Consider the following 23970-nt stretch of genomic DNA (forward strand, 5'->3'; position numbering starts at 1 on the left):
AAACAGACCGTTTACTGTGCTGACAGAGAGTCAGCAGGGTGTGATAAAGAGACAGTGCTCACTTGCAAAACATCTGGCTGGATCAGCATTATGTAAACCTTAGGTTCTCCATAATACAGTGTTTTATGTATTATGGAGCATAACCATGTTTGGTATTGTTGGAAAGCTGATGTCACTGTGAACAAGTTGATGTCTTTCATGGTGGGGTGCTGACTAAAGATCTTGATACCTATGAGTCAGCACCAGATACAAAAGTTAACTCAGTGTGGTATGCTCACAGAAATAGTGCACGCAGGATCATTAATGTACTGTTTTGTTACTCTATGATTGCGTGTTCATTTGATGACTTGGGGGTTTCCTTTAATCTTTGGGTATATAAGGGCAAAAGTGCAATGGTTCACGGGGACCTGTCAACACGGTGTCCTGCGTATCATATGCGCACAGCCATCTCACTACGCGCACATTTTGCACCATTATATATTGCCAATATGAACATATTGTACAATAAATTGCATTCACTTTTACCTGGCATTCCTCTTTGACTTTTCACTGCACACCTAGCAGTTTGGAGGTCCTAAGACTTAGAACTCAAGATATCTGCATTTGTGTAGCAAGACAATTGTATTTATGCAAGCTACACAAGCCAGAGGCATGTCCGAATCTACCAATATAGATAGCGATCCGTATAGAGCCACATTACTGGAAAAAAGCAGTATCCTCCGTGTGTGCATCACTGTTAGCACAGGGGAAGGGTTTAAACACTATTTTGGAGTAAGATAACCGAGATATCACTAAATTAATCCCGTTCCAGTAGCACTGGGTAAGACTAAATGTGCCCCTTCTGCACTCAAATACTTCCGCTGTTTGGTGTATCTGAGGGGTTTCTCGCATGTTGTTATTTTATTGTTCCCTGGTGTTCGAATAATATACACTGTGTTCAAATGCCCCCAAATTGTGAGAGAAAACGGGAAAGGGAAAATTAGAGGGGGAGAGTGTGACAGACGAGAGGGGATGGGATGGAGGTTGAATGGTGGAGAGCTATTTTTCATAGAGAGAAGGGAGGCAGGGGAGGTGTTTTAGCTAAAGAGAGATGCTGGGTGTTTTTAAATTAGTTCCACTGCGGGCTATCCGATTGTAACTGGTTTGTAGTGCTGTGACGTGCTGCATGGTCCATAATCAAATTCTGCTTGTACCATGACGGAATGTGGCAGTGTTGTCACCAGCCAGTCATGCAAAGAGCCATGATGGGGTGTGTGACTTCACTGTGCACAAACAGAAATGGTGGCTGACTACACACGTTTCGAGGCCACACACAAGGACATGCCTGGTTACCACCAAATTTACCGAACTTGAAAAATGCGGAGACATGTTTATAAGTATGGCGGGGTATCCCAATTTAAAAAAAAAAAAAACATTTAAACGGGAAGATAAAGGATGTAAATCAGCACATAAATAAATAAGCAGCATTTAGACTAAATGGAGGACAGTCTTGGGAAATAGCTGGGACTCCACACAAGGGAGCTGATTAGTGAACCAATGCTGGTTTGATGCTAAGATCGTCCTCAATTTTATTATTATAAAAGGTCACTGTTGCCCTCAAATTCTGTAGGATAATTAAGCTGAGAACTAAATATACATTAACAGTGTAGGTGTTTGGTCAACAGTATTCTATAACGCTGTGTGTGTCTCAATTAATGTATTTATTTTTAAGTTTTGAGCAGCTGTGTTACACATAGCAGGTTATGGTACATATGAGTTTCTTATGACCTTATGACTTCCTATCAGTTGTGATGAGTACCTGCTGCTGGCTCTGATTATAATTGCCCCATGATTAGTCTTATGCTGTTGCATGCCACAGTTCAAATTTGCCCTTGCATGCTGTGTACACTGCTGATGGAACTTTTAATTGGGTCAATTAGAGGCTCTGAATGTGTGTATCGATTGCATATAACGTCAAACCTTCCACTGGGCCACTGTTGAAATGACACTGCAAGCTCATTATCGAGAGAGAGGCGAGCCGGTCACAGGACAGTGGGTGAGTGAGAAAGGAAGAGTGTGAAGTGGAGAGTGTGTGTGTGTGTGTTTGGTTGTGTGTGTGTGTCACAGCGAGAAAGCATTAGGGGGGAGAGTGAATGCATGGGAGAGCGAGGGGAAGCAGGTCAGATGCAGAGCAGTGGAGAGAGGGCGACTGTGACACAGGGAGATGTAAAGAAAGAGGGTGAGTGTGAGAATCAGGGAGAGGGAGAGGAAGGGCCTATGAAAGAGAGGGGAAAGGCAGTAGTAAAGCCAGCCGGCTGTGCTTCTGCCAGTTTGTCTGTCACAACACAATGCAGCCAATACCGAAGCTTCATGTTCTTTCTCATGAACCAAGAGTGAATTTCTAAATACTCTCTCTCTGTTTCTCTCTCTCTCTCTCTCTCTCTCTCTCTCTCTCTCTCTCTTTCTCTCTATCCATCCTTCATCTTTTCTCTCCCCATCTCCCTGTCCCGACCAATATATGTGTGTGTGTGGGTGTGTGTGGTATTGATTCACTGTGTGTCTCCCTATATGTGTGTGTGTGTGTGTGTGTGGGTGTGTGTGGTATTGATTCACTGTGTGTCTCCCTATATGTGTGTGTGTGTGTGTGTGTGGGTGTGTGTGGTATTGATTCACTGTGTGTCTCCCTATATGTGTGCGTGTGTGTGTGTGTGTGTGTGCGTATCTGTGTGTCCTCCACCAGAGAAGCTGGCACAGAAAACTGGGACACGGAGGGCTGCCAAACACTCCCATCTCCGGCAGTCCACACCAAATGTCTCTGCAGCAAGATATCCACCTTCGCAGTGTTAGCGCAGCAGCCTAAAGACCAGGTAAGTCCTGCCCTCTTTTCACCCTAACCTGCGAGCATGTGAGGATAGCTGTGCAGAACCGCAATGGCAAGAGACTTCAAGTGGCAAATTGTTTTCCAATCTGGTAGAACTGAAATCGTTGCTTCTTCTCTCTGGATTCAAACACTGAAAGAGGAGAGCCGTAGACTTCTGCAAGAGTAAGAAGAGCTTTAGAGCCTGACAAAGCTGGGAAAGGACTGTTTGCGTGTGTGTGTGTGTGTGTGTGTGTGTGTGTGTGTGTGTGTGTGCGTGCGTACGCGTGTGTCTGTTTGTTTGTGTATGGTGCGTGTATGTGTGTGTGTGTGTGTGTGTGTGTACACATGCGTGAGTGTGGGCGCACGTGTATGCGTGTTTGTGTGTGTGTGTGTGTGTGTATGTATGTATGTATCGGGGTACTGTGCTACTGCAGTAGGTTGTTTGGATCTCTTTACCTTGAAGGATTCTACAGTTCAAGGGAAGAGAGCTCACGCCCAGGGGTGGCTGTGGAACAGCTGTATGTGAGTGGGGTCCCATATAGGCGTAGAGCAGCAAGCTCTGAACAAACCAAATTAGGTGTCCCTCAGGGGTGAGACACTGAGACACAGTCATTCTTAAATTTTGTATCAATGAAAGATTATACACAAATAAATGTCATTGTTTTACATAGATTCAGAGGAATTTATCCAAATGGGCATAGTTGTTTCGGTTAGTCATGGCATTGGCATTTGCGAATCATTACGTTCCGTGTTCCTGCAGGCTATGTATTAATGTTTGGGTAATTTTTAATTCAGGAAAAAGTAAGTTATCCACATTCATTTGTGAGCAAATTTTGTGTGGGTGTATGTGTGCGTGTGCGTGTGCGTGTATGTGTGTGTGCGTGTGCTTGCGTGTGTATTCTTGGATGGGTTTTTTTAGTTCCTAATGTTAGTAGCATGGCCTTTATCCATCCTGGTTAATGCCCCAGCTGCTTATTGTGTTGAACCGCCCCTTTCCTCTCTCATATTGGTAGTGAAGACCGGACGCATGATGACTCACTGGTGGGACTGCTCTTTGACAGCGCAGGCACAGGCACTCTCGAATAAACAACCCTCCTCCTCCTCCGCAAGTCACCAGTGGAGTGATCATGACCCACTTTTCCCTCTTTTTTTCCCCCCGTTCCTGAAAGCACCCCCATTAGGGTGATTGATATGCATGCCGGGTGAGCGGGATGCTGGGAGATGGAAAATGGCCCTGAGAAATGAGCAATATGGGGCAGAAGGCTGTTACCTACGGCCAATCAGAGGTCTTGGCCAGGTCACAGCTGGCACCTGCTGGCGCTGTTTACACGAGGCCGGAGACCAAGCGCCAAACTGTGACGCTGCTGTCTGGTGCCATACGGAGAATGACAGGGAGAGGCAAAACGGCAAGATAGTGAGACAGAAAAATAGAGACAGGGAGAAATACAGAGAGGGAGAGAGATGAAGAGAGAGAGAGAGAGAGGAGGAGGAGGATGGATTGGGACAGGATGAAGGAGAGCGTGGAATTGGTGAGATAGCGGAGTGCCCCCATTCTCACATAGCTGCAGCCTCTTCTAAACGTTACCCTAAAGGCAGAATTGCAGCAAGAAAGGAATTAATGTTTGAAATTTCACAGGTTGAATTATGTTTCTGACATCAATGGCTCTATTATATCTTCAAAACTCAGAGAATCCTGGAGACCTTCCCAGATTCAAATAGCAAAAATGGAAATGTAAGGTCCAGTTGCACTCTCCTGCCATGTACCAATGTTTGTATTTATTTATTTACTTACTTACTTACTTTCTTACTTTGTTATAATGTGATGATATATGAAAAGAAAAAAAAAACTTTTTAAAAGCAATATAGTTATTCAGGGCTACCTCAGTACAAACTGCAAAACACACACCCACCACAACGCGTTTATTTATTTATTCATACTGTAAATGAGGTCACTTTCTGAAAGTAGGGCTATCTCACCAAAGTTCAGCATACTTAAAAATAAATTCCACCAGACAGTCAGAGAAAAATAGTGTGTCTGAACACTCTTGCTCTCTCTCTCACACACACTCTTTCTCTGTTGTTCTCATACACAATGCTAGGACTCTTAACTTTCCCTAACAATAAAAATAATAATTTCTTTTTTGCATAGTTTTGGGTGTATAGCAATTGTTAAAGCTATCTTGTCAAATTCACTTTGTGAAGAAAATGCATAACATTTGCATTTACATGGAAGTTAAAGTTAAGGACAAATGTTGATTGAATACACCGTAGGCCCACACACAAACACGCACGAGTGGACTTAAAGCCACTTACCCAAATGGCTCATGTGTGAAAGCGCATCGATATTCCCGACGCGCTGTCGACGATGTAGGGCGTCACTGAAAAAAATTGCTGATGACATTTGGAGATGTGCAATAAACACAGCCATTAGCAGCCAGTAATATTTCTCCCATTAGCCATTAGCCATGGCTGGGCGGATGCAGGTCGGTGCCTCCTCATTAGCTGCTTCTGCATTACTTATTCTGCAGAAGCGTCGCTAAAAGTTAGCAGCCACTTAAGGAGTAAACTCCACTGAATTGGGCGGCATTCATTTCCATCATTCTGATCAGGGGCGCAGTCGTTTCGGAAAATGAAGACTGAGAATTATTGAAGCCTGCAGCAGATCTTTCTATTAACACCCGAGCATTAGATGAGCATTAACTGCATGCCTTTGCGAGTGCATGCCGCCCGTTCTATCGCCGTTCTTTCTCAGTGGCGCGTGAGACGACAGGCGGCGGCTGCGGCAGCGACAGGCAGGATGTGGATTAGATTGTGAGCGCGAAGAGGCGGCTGCGGTATCTATCAGCAGACATGCCTCGCTAGCTGGAGCTGCAGCGCTTATTCGCTGATGCAACATGATAGGTTCTCTACGGTGATACGGGCAGGCTAGGAGGATAACGCGGGGGAACAGAACTCAGTGGGCTGATTCTCAGTCAAGCTGGAGGTTTCCGTTTGCAATACGAGGGGTACGGCTGTTCGGTCCCCAAAATGTGTGCGAATGACTCGCTCGTAACCAGTAATAGTCTCTTGGATAGGTAATATTAGTCATCGTTTCAGATATCTCTGTCCATTATGGGGCTTATGAAGACTTACTCCCCCTTCCCTAGTTCCGTTACCTTGACTCCAGAAGGATGTTGGTTCTATCCCCAGCCCCTATCGAGCAAACTGCTGTAAGACCCATTTCCCCTGTGCCTGAGAGCTAAATGCTCTCACTCTCAGAATTGCAGCAGAGGGGGTGGGGTGGGACGGGCCTGATGGCTCGGCCTCCACAGACGGCAGGGGGTAACATCTGGCCCGGGGGGGAGCAGACGACCGGTTTTACTCGGTGCAGCCCGCCGAATCGCCAGCCCGCCGCTGACAGCTTAGCCCGGGACAGAAGGGCGGGGGGTAGCGGTGGGGGATTAGCCTCCATGTTTAATAGGAGGGTGAAGTATAAGCCACTGCTGTCATTACAGCCGAGCGTGTACCGCACTCTAATCCTGTTTATTTCCTGCCGCCAGTCACTGACACGGCGCAGGCCGAAGATGTTGTGTTGCCGGTGAGTTGGCAGCAGCCATCTTAGTGCGCTAACATCTAGTCACCTCCTGTACCACCGTTTAGCGCCCGCGGTGTTACCACCGTCACAGCGGTAATTGCATTGTTGTTATTTCGCTGTAAGGTTGCCAGAGCATACCCTTCCCATCAGGATGCTGAAAATGGATGTCTGGTTCGAGTGAATGGTACAATAATCAAGGAAGGGGCAGCACCATTGCGCTGTAAAAAAAATTCTAGGTGGCTCTACTTAAAATAACCTGGCTGCCTTAAAATCTTGGGTTAGGCGAACAACGGTCTTCAGTTCTTCATACTTCATACTCTTCTGTATGAACTGTATGAAGACATATAAAGAACTGATGCTCCATCCATCCAAAACTCGAGATTTTAAGGTTGCCGGGTTACTTGTTATTTTAAGTGGAGCCACCTTGAAATTTCTTACAGCGCAGCAGCTTGCTGTGTCCGTGTTAGTGATGTGAACTGAACGCAGGCAGCCCGCAGGAGCCAGTGAAGGGCGATCAAAGCTGGAGAAGCAGGTGTTACTTTACAGTAGGCGGGTTAAAGCCCAGGCAGCGGCGCTCTGGAACGAGTGGCAGTGGCCTGATGGCCAGCCGAGGGATCATGAAGGCTCGCACTAAAGTTGATGACTGCGCTGGTGCTGCTGGTGATCGTATTCGTATGTGCTGGCTCAGGAAATGCACTCATGGCACAATAATATGACCGATTCCAGCACAGGCATGCACAATATATATTAATCTTAAGTAGCATTTTGAATGTAAAGCTGGAGCCACGCACACAGGCTAAGCTTTAATAGCCTGGTTCAGAAACAGCCCCCTTTTGCATGTTAAAAGGCCCAGCGGCAGTGTCCTTTCAGAGGAATGGGTATCTGAGGATCTCCATTGTCCCCTCATCCGCCTCTTGTCCTGTGTCAGAGCCCTGGGGTCCACCACAGTAGTGTCACTGCGCAGCCCTGCAGTCTGAATGTAGAGACACGACACCCCCCACCCCCCCTCCCCCCAGCACAGCACCGGCGGTTTGTCATTCTGTCCCGTTCCCTTTTCCTCCGTCTGCCCCTGAATCATGCAGGCGGCGTCTCCTTTCCCTTGTCACGCCGCCATTGCGAGTCTTCGAGATCTGTGGCCATTATCCCGCCGTTTCATTCCTCTTTCTCGCGGAGGATTTACTCCGCCTTATCGATCCAGAAAATGCAATTAAAGACGCCGCCTCGTAGCGTGGCCGGGAAGCTCCCCCTCGTCCCCCTTCCACATAAATTACAGAGAGGACCAAAAAAAATCCGAAATCAAGCATGCGGATCGATCCGATACACAGAAGGAAACAGCGTGGGGACAAGTGGGCGGTTTGTCTGGGCGGCGCGCTATCTGGGAACGGGGGGCGGGGCCTTTGCAGGGATGCGACGCCGCTGATGAAAGCCCGGCGACCGCCATCCGCAGGGTCGGCGCGGGCGACGCTGATCGATGCGAGCTCGAGCTTTAATCAGAACCAGAGCAGTAAATATTCACGGCCAGAGAGGTTTCGGTGAGGACGACAGCGTCCTTCTCCTTCCTGTCCGTTTGCAGCGGCTGAAAATGGCCTTTTCTCAGATTAACCAGGGCGATTACATTTGGTATTCAGCGACAGCGGTCGATCTTATTAACCACGCCGACACGTTCCATTGCGGAGCGTGATGGATGCGGCATCTTTGTCTTTGTCTGCCGCGGTAATTTACTGTTTATGCTCTTCCCGCTTTTCATGATGCTGCGGAAGAGTTACAATGTTGCTGCTATGTTAAAGGATTATCTACTGCCTGAACGGATGGCCAGTGTTTTGATTGCACGTGTCTAAGATAGCACATACGGAGGTCGCAGCCATGAGCACTAAAAAATATTGGCCGTTCCAAATTGGGGAAGAAAAAGCAGGAAAAGTTAAAAAACGCAAAAAAGTGGGCTAAGCTAAGATGACACTGTAACTCTATTAAGCTGACGCTAAAGTTTCTAAGCTGGCACATATAAGTACACTGTAAATAAAAATGTTATAGCACAGGGATGAGGGCTTATATGTGCTACAGTCGTCGTTTACTTTGTGATACCATCAAAACCCAAACCGTACGGTGGATCATCAGCCGCACAAAATGACAAGTGTTCTTGTTGAGCTCCAAAAGATATGGTGTTATAAAGTAGTGCTGTTTACTTTATATAGCACTTCTTCTGGTATTCAGCTGCCAGCTAAACTCATATTGCTAATATATAAACTGTTTCCCTTTCTCCTTCGAGGCATATTGCTGTTTTGACCGGATGGTTTTGTTGTGTGCGGCGGAGTGACTGTTTGAGTACGTTTTTGGAATAAGTAGGCTATGTTTCCGATGTGGGCTGAGAAAATATATAGCCTCCGATTTGCCCTTCAGATTATTCTCTGTTCCTCTTCGGGAGACCTGCTTATCACATCTGCTGTGTCTATTTAGGGAACACCGTGGTGTTTAGGGGACATGGGCCAGGGGCGTGAATTGGAACAAGCTGAAAATCCTACCAGGGCTCACTGTGCCTCTTTTTGGGTCTGGCACACTTCCTGCGAATATATTTAACAATCTAGAGGGTTGGGGCAACTGCAAGGTGATTCAAGCGGGTCCACTGGTGACTCTGAGCCACGCTCACCAGCACTTTCGGAAAACCAACCAGCACGTTCGGAAACCGCGCTGCGAATAACAAAACGTGCCGAATATGGGACGAGTACCCAATTACTGGCAAACAGCGTGCCAAATCTGCCACAGCAGCCACACGTAGGCTGGGTAACAGTTGGGGCCAATTAAAAGAAAACCAGTTTGTGTGAATCCGAAAACCAGTCGCTGCAACATATTCCATAAGTGGGAGAGGAGTGAATGGGCAAGCACAGCAAGAAGTTGTGCTTTCTGAGAAGATCGCATCCACAATGTATTTGTCAAATTAGTTTAGGCAAGTGCTGCAAAAAAGTTATGCTAAATTTTTGGTTCGGAAGTGTATGCAGCACAGCACATCCCTACCCGATGTGTGAGATGAATGAATGAGCGCTCTGCTACCCTGCTGCAGGAGACCCATATGTGTAAGAGAGTCGACACTTGATGGCCCATGGGTAGCTGTTCGCTTGTCATATTCCAAAAAGGCTCGCTGTCACCCATCAAAAATGAAAAGTACCCGGCCCCCCTCCGTGATGCCAAAGCCGAATTTGGTTGAAATGTATTGTTTGGGTCTCTGTTCAGGTGCTGCCATGTTCTATACTATCTCAATAAAAGTAGCTGAGCATGTCCTTCCTAGTCTTTGATCTCATATTCCTCATCTTTATGACAGCATAGCCTGCTCTAACACACCAAATCTGTTTAGTCTAAATCCCAAAAGCGTAAACTTCTTCAGAGAAAAACCTCTGTGTATTTAGTAATACAGTAGCATGTGGTGGATGCTGTTGAAAATTATGCAGAAACAGGACCAAAGCAACTGGCATGGAGAAACTCTGCCCTGTCAGCCAAGCATTTCCAAGCAACTGCTGTTAATCCGCTCTGGCTCAAAAGCCAAGTAAAACACACCTGTCCAGGGTTAAAAAGCAGAATGCCCTGCAGCAGGAGTGTTTTAATAGCAAACACTTCTGCGTTCCTCCCCTTGTTTTTGGTTTTTGTGTAGGATGTAAATGTTCTTCAAGAAGAATATTCTTTCTACCCTTGAGCCAATTTTCCGGAAAAAGAGTGCTGCACAAATGTTATATTAAATGCCCCAGATCTGGTGATCCATACAGAGGTGCGCTACAGTACATAGAAGGTCTCATTGTGCCTGTATGTTTCTTGCAGGTATGTGATTCATAGAGTTACACTCTTGACTCACCAAGTAAAGCTTTCTGTTCTGGCAGTGTTGGTGGTTAAACTTCCCTTAAAATGTGAGCCTCGTGTCCTCGTTCTCTCTCACTCTCCCTCCCTCTCTCTCTGGTAAATACAGAAGCCCACTGCCTAGCCCTAGCTCCATCCCTCTTTTGTGTGTTCTTTTCTTTTGCCCGGTTTTATTAATTTTGATTATTAATATTCTGCAGTGGTCAGCCTCTTGGCAGCCTGCTCACACAGATACATTTGATGGAGTGATTTTGTGTAGGAGATCAGCACACAGAAAAGCGAACGCCCCTCCCCTCCCTGCCAGCATTCACTTGATGAAAAAGGACCTCCATTTCTGCCCGCTGATTGAAGTGGGGTTTTGTTTGGTATTCCTCCTTCCCTGAATTTTTTGTGCCCTCTTACCCCCTTTTCTCTGTTTCTGTCTCTCTCCCCCCCTCCCTGTCCCTCTGCCTCTCTGGCTGCATCATTTCTGACTCAAATCCAGCTTTTGTTCCGAAGCGACAGGAAGGCACTGTAGCATGACCAGGTTGTAGGCTTGTATCAAGCACAGGCTAGACTTCAAGCAGTGTCAGCGTCCAAAGAAAATGCCTTCCCCGATACAACTGCAAAGGACAAAGATAGCACAATGCATTACCTCCAGAGAGAAGGTGGCAGAGGGTATTTTATCTTACAAGGAAAGGAAAACACTGCTCATGTCTATCGCCCCTTCATGGATTGCCAATCAAGCTTTCCAGCACAGTCCGTCATTGACAGACTGTGGGAGGCCGTGTGCCACAGTGGTAAAGTGACTGGATTTATAACCAGCTTGCGGGTTTATTTCTGAGCTGGAGAAATCCTTTTTATACCCTTGAGCACTGAACTGTTTCCTTAATATAAAGCCGCGTAATTAAATAATAGGTAAAAAATAAGAAGGAGAAGATGCAATGTATCGTAAGTCATCCAAATAATCAATGTAATGTGGTGAAAAGATTGGGGAATAGTCTTAGCGTACCATTAACTTCAGTGTCATTGCCGTGATTTAGTGATTCATTCTGGATCAGCGGCTCTCCACTGATAAGACAATTCTGCGGGCGAAAATAAAGCTCTGACTCAGGAGCCTGTGGCCGGCTTTTCTTCTGCTTTTCCGCGTCTCTTTCCAAAATCAGCGTCCATCAGTCGCATCCTGCCCGCCCAGGCTCCGTAGGCTGAATGAACACAAGATTTTTTGCAAAGTACCCCGGGGTGCGGGGCAAGCGAGGAGTGTGGCCCCAGGAACCCTCGCTGCCGGCCCATCGATCCGGGGAGCCAGAAACTGGCCGGACCGTGGGGAGGGCCAGCCAGGCGGAGAGGCGTGCTGAGCAGGAAGCGTGCGGCGGAGGACCTAAAAGCCCGGTGCGCAGCAGGATAAAGGGGCGCCTTCGTGGGAGCCGTCAGATTCGTTACACACTTGTTTGTTTAACCGGCTCAGGGCCACGAGGCAGGAGAAATTCATCCATTTCAGCTGCGCGAGGCTTTCAAAGTGTTGCTCTGAGATAAATTTCCCTAATTCACAATTGTGTCTTGGCACTGAACAAAAAAAAAACCCTGATTAAATTAAGGGGGAGTTGGGATGCCAGCGATATCGATGTAGGAGATTACTGTTTCGTTAATCCTGATTGCCATGAGGCACAGATGCAAGTCTCACGTTAACTGTGTTCAAACAAACAAAACAAACCAAAAACAGACAGAAGAAACTCTCTCCCGCCCTGCTAGGAAGGTTCTCCCCAGCTCACCTTTAAGCCTGAATGCTACTGCAGTTCTATTTACACACAGGTCACCGTGTCACTGTCAGACTAATTATGTTTTAAAATTATGACTGACCTCCCCAATTGATGCATGCTTAACTCGAGGGAAGAGAAGCATTGTGGGAGAAATGGAGAGAGTGAAGGGATATATAGCTTCCAAGGCACCCAGTGTGGTGGAGTGATGCTCTTTTTTTGGGGGGATCAAATGGGGATTCCTGTCTCCTACTGTAACCAAGGAAACTTCTCCCTCCTTTCACTAAAGGAAAGTACATCCACAAGACTGCCAAGAGGCGATTCTTTGTAAGGCAGAACTTGTATGGTTCTGCATCTCAACAAGAGGACAGTGTTTACTGGATAAGATTTCTCAACATGCAGAAGCCGATTGCCTTCACTGAGGACAGTTCTTTCTCTAACCAAGCTAATTACTACTAAGTGAGTGTTGTTTTTCCTGGGGAAGTAGGGACAGCATGTACTGAGTCATTGTGGCTTTCTTAATTAGCCTTTATAATGCCTGCGAACATTAGTAGTCGGTAAGGGCAGTGCTGTAGCCTACTGGTTGGGGGACTGTGCTTGTAACTCAGGTTACAGGTTCAATTTGCTGCAGTTAGCACTGGTGCAATACCCTTGAGCGAGGTACTTAACCTGAATTGCTTCAGTAAAAATATCCAGATGTGTAAATGAATTGTACGCAAAATGTCATCTGTGTAAGTCGCTGTGGAACAGAGCGTCTGCTCAATGCTGAAATGTAATGTGATTGTTGTGGTTTATTGGATGTGTTTAAGAGAAATTAATCTCGGATTTAATGGCTCGTCAGAATTATATGGGAGTACTTTTTTCCATCAAATTTGTGTTATTTATGTATTTATCTATCCTTCTGCCTCTCTTTCTCCCTCTCCCCCTCCCTCTCTCTCTCTCTCTCTCTCTCTCGCTCTCTCTTTCTCTATAGGACATGGGTCCCTCCAGTATCCCGTCAGTACCCCTCATGGTGGGCTGTGGGGTTTCCTGTACAGCTCTGTTCATCCTGCTGCTCATCTACGCTGCCTTCTGGAGGTACGTCCCCGTCCTCACCGAGTCGCGGACCGAGCCTCAGCCGCTCTCTCCGTCTCTCCCTCCATCCATCTCACCCTTCGCTCTCCATCTCTCCCTATCTCCGTCCTGCCCTTCCCGTCCAGTCAGCCCCATCTGTCTCTCGCCGCCCTGATCCGAGCCCGCGTGGAGCTCCATCACGGGGGTCTCACGCAGGCAGTGTCAGAGAGAGGGCGGGTCCCGCTCGCACACAGGGGCGGAGCCAGGGAGACAGCGTGTCCACTTCCACAGGAGAAACACTTTCATTTAAACCAGAAAATTTAAACCTATGGTGACTCCCTCTGGTCGGTCTGACACCTGCGAGACCACATGTTGAGCTGCACGTGCAGTGTCTTTCCCCGGCTGTGTGAGACTTGCAGACTGCAGTGTGATAAGATGCATAGCTTGGCATTGTACGCTTCAGAGAAGAGTACATTCTGACACTGAGTATGATTGGTCATTACAAATTTGGAGAAAAGGGAGGGGGTATAAAAAAGGAAGTGTAAAAATTAACACATAAGTAAATAAATACAAGATTTCTCCAGAATTTTCAGCTTTTCATGGGAGATTTTAAAAAGAGAGTTGGCATGGGAGACACGTTCACAGCTTAAATCTTGCAATTATCTCTAATTGTGAATAAATGAGCAATGGCGGATTGCTCTCTCTGACGAGTGGGATTACTTCCAGTGCGACAACACCAGCTCTGATCCCACCCTTGGGCTCATCTGTGGGTCGTGGCACTCCATAGCAGATGGCTGTGCATGTGTGCCTGTGCGTGTGCCTGCCTGCGCGCGCGCGTGTGTGTGTATGGGTATATGTGTGCATGTGTGTGTGGGTGTATGTGCGTGGGTGTGTGTGTTTGCACGTGTGCGTGCCTGCCTATGTGTGTGTGTATGTGGGTGTGTATGTGTGTGAAGATGTGCATGTGCCTGCCTGTGCGTGTGTGTGCCTGCCTGTGTGTGTGTGCCTGTGTCCGTGTCTGTGTGTGTGTGTCCTTGTCTTTGTGTGTGTGTGTGTGTGTGTGGGGGTGTGTGTCTATGTTGTGCTTAGGAGTGGGAGTACATGCCAAACATCTAAACACAACATGCAGACTCTACACTCTGTACGGTAGATCTCTCTATGGGCATTTGGCCCTGGTGCACCATCAAAAGCCCATCGCTCTGGAGAGAAAGCAGTTCACTTCTCAGTACTTAGAGGAACTGTAGGGGGATAACTGATTGATCTAGAGAAGAAAGTCAGTCTATTGAAGGGGGTTTGGGTTGATTACACATTAAGCACAATGACTGATGAGTAGATCCATTCTATTACAGTACAGTGCGTTGCACTTGCGCTTCTCCCAGTTCTTAGGTTTATTTCAATGGACATAATCTGTTAATAATGGTCATAAGTACATCGTTATAAACTGTTCATGAAAGAGTTATATATCTTGGCTAAGCATAAAATTAAGAGGTATTCTATTCACCCGTATATAATGTATTATTGATAAATAATATATTGCCCCAGGGTCAAGGCATTAGCTGGACAGATTGGTGTGCAGTGACCTCACACTGACTTTGTCAGTTCGGTCTGTCAGCACCAGCTTCCAAAGAAGGGCAAGGAAATCACATCTGTACAATGTCCTAGTTAGCATTACCCATCAGCCTCTCCCTGAGGCCCTATTTAACTCTGCAATAACCTTACGTCATCTTCTTCAAAGGTTACTGCTCCATCCACCATATGTTTCTCTTCTAAACTCATTTCCATTTTGTCAAATATTGATAAAGAGAAATGTTTTAGAATTACTCTTAATTATAATAGACTCTTAACTATATTAATGCATAATAAACACAATATAAGCATGATAACATAGATATTACAACTACCACCAGATAATAATAATAATAACAATAATAATCTTTCCGTCCTACAGGTATATTCGCTCTGAGAGGTCCATAATCCTGGTGAACTTCTGCCTCTCTATCCTGGCCTCCAATGTGCTTATCCTTGTGGGACAGTCACAGACGCTCAGCAAGGTGAGGGGCTGGGGGGGCTCTTCCACACGAGCAGCTTCTCCATTTTACTCGTCCAGGGACAATATGCTCTTGTCCAAATCACACGCTTCGCTTAATCGCTTTAAAAGGAACTTCAGGAGGATCCTGGGAAATCTGGCAGGGCTTTACAGTATATTTCCAAAAATGAAATGTTAGCCTCGCCAGATCTCAAAAATAAAAGTTCCCATTAAAAAAGAAGAATATGAGATGTTTGTGGTACTGTAGGTACAAATGTATTGGTTGACAAGCTGGGAAATATTTGTAACTGTGAAACCTTTTGATTTTCCAACTGTGTCACAGAAACATTGATCATTGTATTGCATCGTCTCCTAGCTTCACCGTTGAGCCAGAGTGATCTTAACAGCCTAGGATGGTGGTTCTCAGACTCGGTCCTGGGGGAGCCTTGTATATGCTGGTTTCTGTTCCAACCGCAGTTGCAATCGCAATATTTGAACCACCTGTTATTTTTCATGTTTTACACTTTTCATATTTTGAGGGATTTACCCTCTTAAACCACATTATATTGGAAATAGTTATGTATGCAATGAATAATGAAAGTCCCATATTCACATTGTGCTATATTGCAAATAATTGCATATAGAGAGGGGCAGCACAGTGGTGCAGTCTTGGGCCTTTCTGTGTGGGGTTTGTATGTTCTCCCCGTGTCTGTGTGGGTTTTCCTCTGGGTACTCCGGTTTCCTCTCACAGTCCAAAGACATGCAGGTTAGGCTAATTTTAAACTCTAAATTGCCCATTGGTATTAGTGTATAAGAGAATGGTGTGCGTGCCCTGCGATAGTTTGGTGACCTGTTCAGGGTGTATTCCTACCTCTCGCCCAGCGCATGCTGGGATTAGGCTCCAGTACCCTGACCAGGAATAAGCAGGTATAGATAAGGTAATGGATGGATGCATAAAGAGAGGTACATATTTTAAATGATCATTGCATTGGCTCCCTGTTAATGCTGCTAGTAGTTGCTAACTACGTACAATGCATTGCATGGCTTTGGACCTTCATATTTGCAGGATTTAATTGAACCTTATGTTCCCTGTCGTACCCTGCGTTCAGCTACTGCTGAACCTTTAGTGGTTCCTCGTTGCCGATTAAAAACAGCTGGGGGAAGAGCTTTTAGCTGCGCTGCACCGTGCCTCTGGAATTCAATCCCAAGCCATATCAGAGGTGCAGCTACAATTGGTTCTTTTAAATCGTATCTTAAAACTTACTTGTTCTCATGTGCCTATTCCTCTTAGTTTTGACTTCTTAAGTTATTTATTTTTATTTATTTTTATTTTTTATTTATTTATTTATTTTTATTTATTTTTATTGTAAAGCGCCCTGGGATGTACGCATGAAGAGCGCTATAGAAGAGCTTATTGTATTGTATTGTATTGCATTGCATTGATCAAATTAAAGACCAAGGTGAATCGATGGGCTTATAATTAGTGAGAGTGTGGACACCTGGCCACTGAAACTAGCCATTTTGTAGATAATGAAGAATTCCACGAGAAAGAAAATTATAGCATGCCAAACCTGCATTGTGTTAATAAGATAAAAAAATTAAATAACTTAAACATGTGTTCTACGACCTTAATTGACCAATGATTTAACAAAAGCCAGAATACACAGAGGTCCCCCAGGATCATATTTGAGAACCACTAGCCTCACTCATTGGCTGTAGTCAGGAGGGCCATTGTCCCCATTTCCTCTGCATTATGACGGATGGCTGAGGGCCAACTGCAGGCATGTTTATACCTTTCATGTGCACCATACTTTCCTATACACATTTGGCTTCCACTGTGAGTTTTTTCTTTTGACAGTAACCTGGAAAGGGAACTGAAAATGTTGTCCCATAGGCTAATATCATGCAAAAATATGCAGGAAAACTCAATGTATGCGCCCTTAAGAAAACAGCTGCTGACAGGGGAAGAAGCACGACATCAGACTGCCATGGCGATCCAAGGCGGCCAGTGGGGACCCACCTGACTTGAATAGCACAAGCCCTGCAAGCCTGGGCCCCTAGCCGTAGCTATCTCCTGCCTCCTGCTGGCCAAACCTGGGGCGTCCTTCATGATTGGGCCCATTTCGGTCGGTTTTGGTCCTCTTTCTGGGACAGAGTTGTCTTTGTCGAAAGGCATTGTGGGCCGCGGTGATCCTTCCCCCGCTCGATCTGCGGAGCGTCATTGCTGAGTGTGCACGACCGACTGTCTTTCCCGCTGTCTTTGCTGAGCTGGCGGTACTGATGCTGCATCGCCATGGTGATGGTAATACGACTTGGACGCGGACCAGACCCGCCATTAATAATTAACAGACCGAAGCATCTCCATCCCTCTCGCTGGCTGCGGCCCAGCGGAGGGGGGGCGGCTCCCGCATGCAAACTGCCGCTTTCTCTGAATCGCGCGTAGTTTGCGTGAGCGCACTGGAGCACGTGGCGCACCTGAACACGCTGCCGATGACACGCATTTGCAGGGGCACACCCGGCCACTCATTTACAGCGTGGGCTCCTGCCAAGGATGGTACATTATGAGCGCCACATCAGTACACTGTTTCTCATTTGGCCACCTCTCTCAGTCCATTTCCAAATCCATTTTAAAGTGCATATTTAGAAGGGCAGTAAGTGGTGTGCAGAATGTCAGCTATTAAAAAATGAACCTGCTATAAGCTCATCAGCTGCCAGCTGCTGGGTGTTTGCCCTCTGTTGACTACTGTATCATCTGCTGAACCCATCCTCTCCCTATAATCTAGTCCTCACACGTTTTCGACTTTGCGCACTGCTTCTCTGTTATTTCTCCGTGTGGTTGTCTTTGCCCTCTCACACGCTCTCAAAATAAAGTTCTAATTCTAATTTTAACCAGTGGCACTGGCACGAAAACTGGCAAAGCGGAACAAATGAATATGAAAACAACATGATGAAACAAAGAGAAAAACGCAGAATTGTGAAAGCGAACCATGTAGCAATAATGCTGGTGCCAGTAAGGACAGTGCCAACAGTGGTGATTAATGCATGCAGGATGCCCCAGGTTACCCATGTCCATGTTGCTATATGCCAGGCAGCCAAAGGTGCCACCCCCAATTAGACGCGTCTGTGTTTGGCTCGCTTGTTTCTTCGATTGGGAGGAGGTGTATTTTAAATATGTAATATTTCTATGAAAATAAATTCCGCAGTTGAATTGTTTTCACAAAGTAGGAAAAAGTGTGTTGATGTCTCTGGCTGACCTTTGTCTCAGCTGCCCCCACGTTGGCAGCCATGACATTTTAGCTCCTTCCTTCTCTCTCTCTTTCTCTCTCTCTCTCACTCCCCCCTCCCTCTCTCTCTCTCTCACTCCCCCCTCTCTCTCTTCCTCTCTCTCTCTCTCACTCCCCCCTCTCTCTCTCTTTCTCTTTCTCTCTCACTCCCCCCTCTCTCTCTCTCTCTATATATCTCCTCCCCTCCTCTCTCTCCTCTCTTTCCTCTCTTTCCCCTCTCCCTCTCCTCTCTATGTATATTAGGCTCTCTGCACTATGACTGCTGCCTTCCTGCACTTCTTTTTCCTCGCCTCTTTCTGCTGGGTGCTAACAGAGGCGTGGCAGTCTTACCTGGCCGTAATTGGCAAGATGAGATCACGCCTCATTCGCAAACGTTTCCTGTGCCTCGGCTGGGGTAAGGCGCTTCTTCTGCATACTTCCCACTCGCTTGCAGGCGTCTGCTCACACGCGTATGCAAATGTCTGTAAATACGCATACACGCAAGCCTGTGTACACCCATATAAGAACCTTTGCACATACATCTGTACACATACCTGTACATATGTCTGTACGCATATGCAGACACACACACAAGCCCTCCCTACATACACCTTTTACACATACTAGTATACCTCACAGTACACATACATGCACACATGCAGAAGTGTATTTTGTGAATGAACTTGGAATGGGGAAAAAAACAGCAATGCGAAACATTGTAAGCAATGATTAATCTTCTCATAGAGATAAAGTATGAACATTCTTCCTTGACTAAGGGAAGTAAATGAACCCTTATTGATTGATTGATTTGATTATAGGACTTTTGTAGCAAGCATCAAGCTTTAACCACAACAAACCGAGCTCACTGTGCCATAATAGCACTAATGGTATCACACCCTTGTTTTTTATGTCACATCCTGGAATGTTTGTAAGGCAGGTTTCAATGGGGTGATGAAAACGCAGCTGTTTTTAACACAAAAGGGTCAGGGAGATGGTGGAGCAATCACTGTAATCACTACATTCAGAGTCTTACCAATCCAGAAATCAGATCTGTTAAGTCACAAATGCCCTCAGAACAACAGTGCCACAAATTGAGTTGCTGCTTTATTTCTGGGGTTTAGTGAAATTAACGAGCTATCGTAAAAACCTGACTCTATTCAGGCTTTTCAATTGTGTATGGAAATACATGGAAATGGATGTAGGAGCCGCGCGGCTTTTTAAAAATGCACAGAATCAATACCGTAATGCTCCTAGATTCAGATCTTAATTGGAAAAAGTTTAAAAGGCACACACATGCGCATGCACGTCTGCTTGTGCAGAACACACCCCGGAGGGCTGTTTAACAATCTGAAAACGCATCTCCTTTTCCTGTTAGATTTTTGTCATTTTTCGCTGGTTTCTCCCCTCCCTCCTCTTTCATTAATGCAAGTTTTTTTTCTAATTGCATTTAATTTGCTGAGTTAATCAGTGCATTGTTAATTACATGAATATTTCACAGGAAAGCTCATTAAGTGCCCACATTGCACACAGACTGAGCAAGTGTAATTGATGTGCCTAATTAACACATAACTAAGTGACCCCCCTCCTAAATCCCCATGTGAACGGATATTGGTTCTAGTCCTAGTCACATTAAGCCCATGTCTTTGAGGCCGTCCCCGTATGCACACCTGATCACACGTGCACGCTTGTGCGCTTAGTGTTCACGTTCGTGTGCTCAGTGTAAATGTGCAAGAGTGTCTCATTCCTCGTATAATCAAAAGAGCAGTGCGCTTGATGTGTACTTTATCCTGACTAACGCTCAGACTGCTCTGGAGCAGCATTTGGCCAAGTACACAGGCCCACAATGCACCGAGTTGGTGATATTGTTTACGCCATGATGTAAGAAAGATATTTGCACAGTTATGTTGTTGCAACATTGTATTTTATTCATATGGTAGCATCATGATGGTATTGTTAATGTGAATATGAAGTTAGCCAGCTTGGTTAATTTGCCTGTAGTTACCAAACCCGTAACAAGCTTTGCTCAGCTATTCCTAGCTATTAATAGTGGTGTGACTACAATAATGAAATATGTCCCAATTGTTTCAAAAATCCCCACGCACTTGGGAACTTAAAATATACTTGCACACAATATGTAAATTAGTGTTCCACATCACCAAAGTTTATAAGTATTCAAGTGCACTTAGTGTGGGGAAATGGGACTGCCAATATGTGTGGAGCCCTTCCTTGGTGCAGGGAATCATATAATAGACATGTGAGACTTCCATTATAATGCCACCTGTGGGATGGTTCCTTTAGCAGTCTGAGAGTCGGCCTATAGAGCAGACGTCACACCAAGGACTTCCTTTCTGGTTTTTGAACGGGTAAATTATTGACTGCATTGCCAAAAATAAAAAATAATGATGCCTCTCAGCGCAGCGAAGATTTGCCAAAGGCGCCTGTGCCACCCGGCGTGACCGTAAATGTTAAAATAATAAGAATTTCGGCCCGCCCTGCACGGGCATCAGGTGCCGCATGACTTTGGCTACAGCCTTTGCGCTCCCCCTCTCCCATTGAAATAATGACATGCACAGTGATTTTATGTGATTGCACTTTCTGTCTGAAGGCCTGCATAATCAGTCATGTGCATGCTATAGACTTTTATTTCTCTCTGCTGCCTGAGGCAGTTTTTCAATGGGGAGAGGGCGAGGGGGGTTGAATTCATTTATAGATTGATAAGGAAGTTCAGCAGAGCCTAGAAAATGGAACAATAAGTTCTATCTTCTGTCCGCAGTCATGTTTTCTACCTTGCTTTTATTACCACCTCAGCACAGAATCTTGGAGATCTGCAGTTTCCCATCACTGTTCACAATAGCAGTAATGGGGTGAATTTATACATTATGCTTTTTTTAGTCTGTTTGAAGGATCTGTATTTACATTGATGTGCATCAGGGCATCCTTTGTGGCCTGCTCTGGCCCCGATGAACTGAAGCGGAAATGCAGCATAAATGTAAGCCTCCTTTCTCTCTCTCTCCCGCTCTCTCCTCCGCCCCCAGGCCTCCCAGCTCTCGTCGTTGCAGTGTCGGTGGGGTTCACCAGGGCCAGGGGCTACGGCACACCGAGCTAGTGAGTCTCTCTGTCACACCCAGTGACCTCCCAGCATAATGGGGGGGGGGGGGGGAGATGGACACGCCCAATAACAAATCCTGCCCTCTGAGCCGATCAGCCTCCCGCCAACCTGTTTTGGCCAGTGCTCAGACCATTACCGGGGTAGTTGTAGATGCTACTGATTGCACCCGATCATGCATCAGTTTTATTTGATTAAACTGTAATTCAGGTACAACTCAGGGTTGTGGACCCAATCACAAAATACGTTTTATCCTTATTTATGAGTTGTTTGACTTTCTTGTGGTTTCAAAGACCGAGACTTCAACTCATCGGCAACTGTTTGATGAGTTACAGTGCATACGTGAGGCACACACACACACACACACACACAAGTTTACTGGATATTGCCGCACACATATCACTTGCAAGCAGGGTCTGTGTAAACACAATCATTAATCCTGTTAATGTTTGACCCTTTGGGAGATCCTGAGGAATAGATCTCCATCTCCATGCATTTGATCACTATCAGGCGTACTCTCTCTGTCCCCAGCTGCTGGCTGTCCCTGGAAGGGGGTTTGCTCTACGCCTTTGTCGGCCCTGCGGCTGTTATTGTACTGGTGAGTTCCACTCTAAATCCACTCCCCATTGGTCAATATTGATGTTTGCTCCAGCGTGTGGGTTGTGCCTCTAGAACCTACCCCTCCTGACTGGTCCGTCCAACTGTCTGTGAAAAGTCCAAATTATTGGGGGCGGGCCATAGATTTTTTTTTTTCACTGCTCACAACGCACTGTGATTGGGCTAGACACACCTCCTCTTCTCCATGGTGACCTCTTTGATGGACAACCACCAACCAAGCAATATCATGTTTATATTAATAAGTCTCTTTTTAAATGCATTTTCTGGGTCATGTTGTTCTGCAAATGGAACAGAAATATTTATTACATGTATGTGTATTAGGTTTAGAAATTAATCATTTATGTTGATTATAAATGATGTTGGTGGTGTTGGTAATGGTGTTTATGCTTCTTCAAGACCATGCCAGTTTTTCCTTTGTAGACAGATGCAATTAATGTTGGCAGTTACTTGTAAATTAGACCGATATACAGCATAGATCTGTGTGCGTATGTGTGTGCGTGCATGTGTGTGTGTGCACGTAAGACTATTTCATTTTGCCTCATCTTGGAGCTGGAGATTGTTTTATATATTCTGCTCATGTTTTGAAGCCTCACACATTTACCGCACATTGCGTGCACGCACGCACACACACACACACACACAACCACACAAGACCAATAATGAGCTCTGGGCATCTGGAGGCACACACAGCACTCGTCATCTAATTAATGGAAAATTAATTAATTTCGCCCACGGCAAGAAGTTGAATTGTTACCGAATTGTCTTCTTCAGCCTGGGCTGTGTCTGAACAGAGTCAGAAGACATTCAACTACTCCCCTGTGTTTTCATCATAATCACGAACATCTCATACATGCTGTTTTCATACCTGTATATTATCTCTTATTATATACATCATGACAATGACATAATGTCATGAATCTGTGCAGTATGTTGCACTTAAGATGTTCATAAGTTTATTTTTATTCAGGGTCTAAAATAAGCAGTTCAAAAAAATTGTGTCCAACAAACCATTTCCAACATAAGGAAACACCAAGCTAATGACATATATACATTTTATACATCTGTAAATACAGCACACTAGGCTTCAGTAAAACAGATTAGAGGGTTCATTTTTAGGGGATACACCTCAACCAAAGTTGTACTACATATGTTCTCAGCAGGTAAATATGAGGCAACATGTTAAATTGTGGTAATTTTTAAGCATCTCAGGACATTTAAGCATTTTTTTACTGGTCTGAAACCTTTTTTATTAAATTTTTTTATTGGGTTGAACACCCTTTGTGATTAATGTGGTTAAGCCCTCAGTCGATAGCTATTACAAGAGTGCTGTGTTGTAACAGTGAGACTTGTGCTGAAAGTTAACAGTGGTTTAAGCGCGCCTTTGGGTTTTTGAGGGGGATTGAGAGTGTTGTTCTCTCACAGGAATATTGTGTTGCTGCTGGCTGTGTTCCTTGGACACAGCTCCCCTGTGGCCAAGGGGGACTAAGGACAATGCTTCAAATTTTGCATTCTCTTTCTCTCTCTGTCTCTCTCTCTCTCTCTCTCTATTAGTCGTTTTATCATCTCTCTCTGCCTCCCTCCCACCCTCTCTCTCTCTCCTGTCTCTCTTAGTTCAACCATTTCAATTCAAAGCAGATTTGAAACAGACAAGCAATTTCTGTAGTATTTTAAAAACCTACCTATTTGCTTGTTGACAAAATCACTTACTACCACGTTGAGGTACAACTGTCAGGTACCAAAATGCATGAATAAATGTCGAACACTGCAAGGCTATCCGGTTTAGGGTCACACCACGTAGAACATCCTCCCTGGTCCATCTGATGCCAGGGAAAGCAGGTGCACTTGTGGAGCAAAAAAAAAGGGTACCAGCAGGCCATGGGGTACACATGGGACAGCTTTGCAAATGCCGCTTTAC

At 45.6% G+C, this 23970-nt stretch overlaps 1 protein-coding gene across 19 annotated transcripts in view; it reads left to right on the forward strand.

Moving 5' to 3' along the window:
* Nucleotides 1-23970, forward strand: part of adgrb2 (adhesion G protein-coupled receptor B2) — a 261515-nt gene that overhangs the window by 200145 nt on the left and 37400 nt on the right. For all 19 annotated transcript variants that reach the window (XR_010331918.1, XR_010331919.1, XM_064347657.1 and 16 more), the window contains 6 exons: nt 2720-2846; nt 12963-13066; nt 14991-15093; nt 18596-18746; nt 21367-21436; nt 21969-22035. Coding sequence is in view for 17 of the 19 variants with exons in the window: in XM_064347657.1 (XP_064203727.1) it covers nt 2720-2846; nt 12963-13066; nt 14991-15093; nt 18596-18746; nt 21367-21436; nt 21969-22035 (622 nt within the window). In the remaining 2 variants the exon portion in view is untranslated. The remainder of the gene's footprint in view (nt 1-2719; nt 2847-12962; nt 13067-14990; nt 15094-18595; nt 18747-21366; nt 21437-21968; nt 22036-23970) is intronic.

This window comes from Anguilla rostrata, chromosome 8 (genome assembly GCF_018555375.3).
Source record: "Anguilla rostrata isolate EN2019 chromosome 8, ASM1855537v3, whole genome shotgun sequence".
NCBI lineage: Eukaryota > Metazoa > Chordata > Actinopteri > Anguilliformes > Anguillidae > Anguilla > Anguilla rostrata.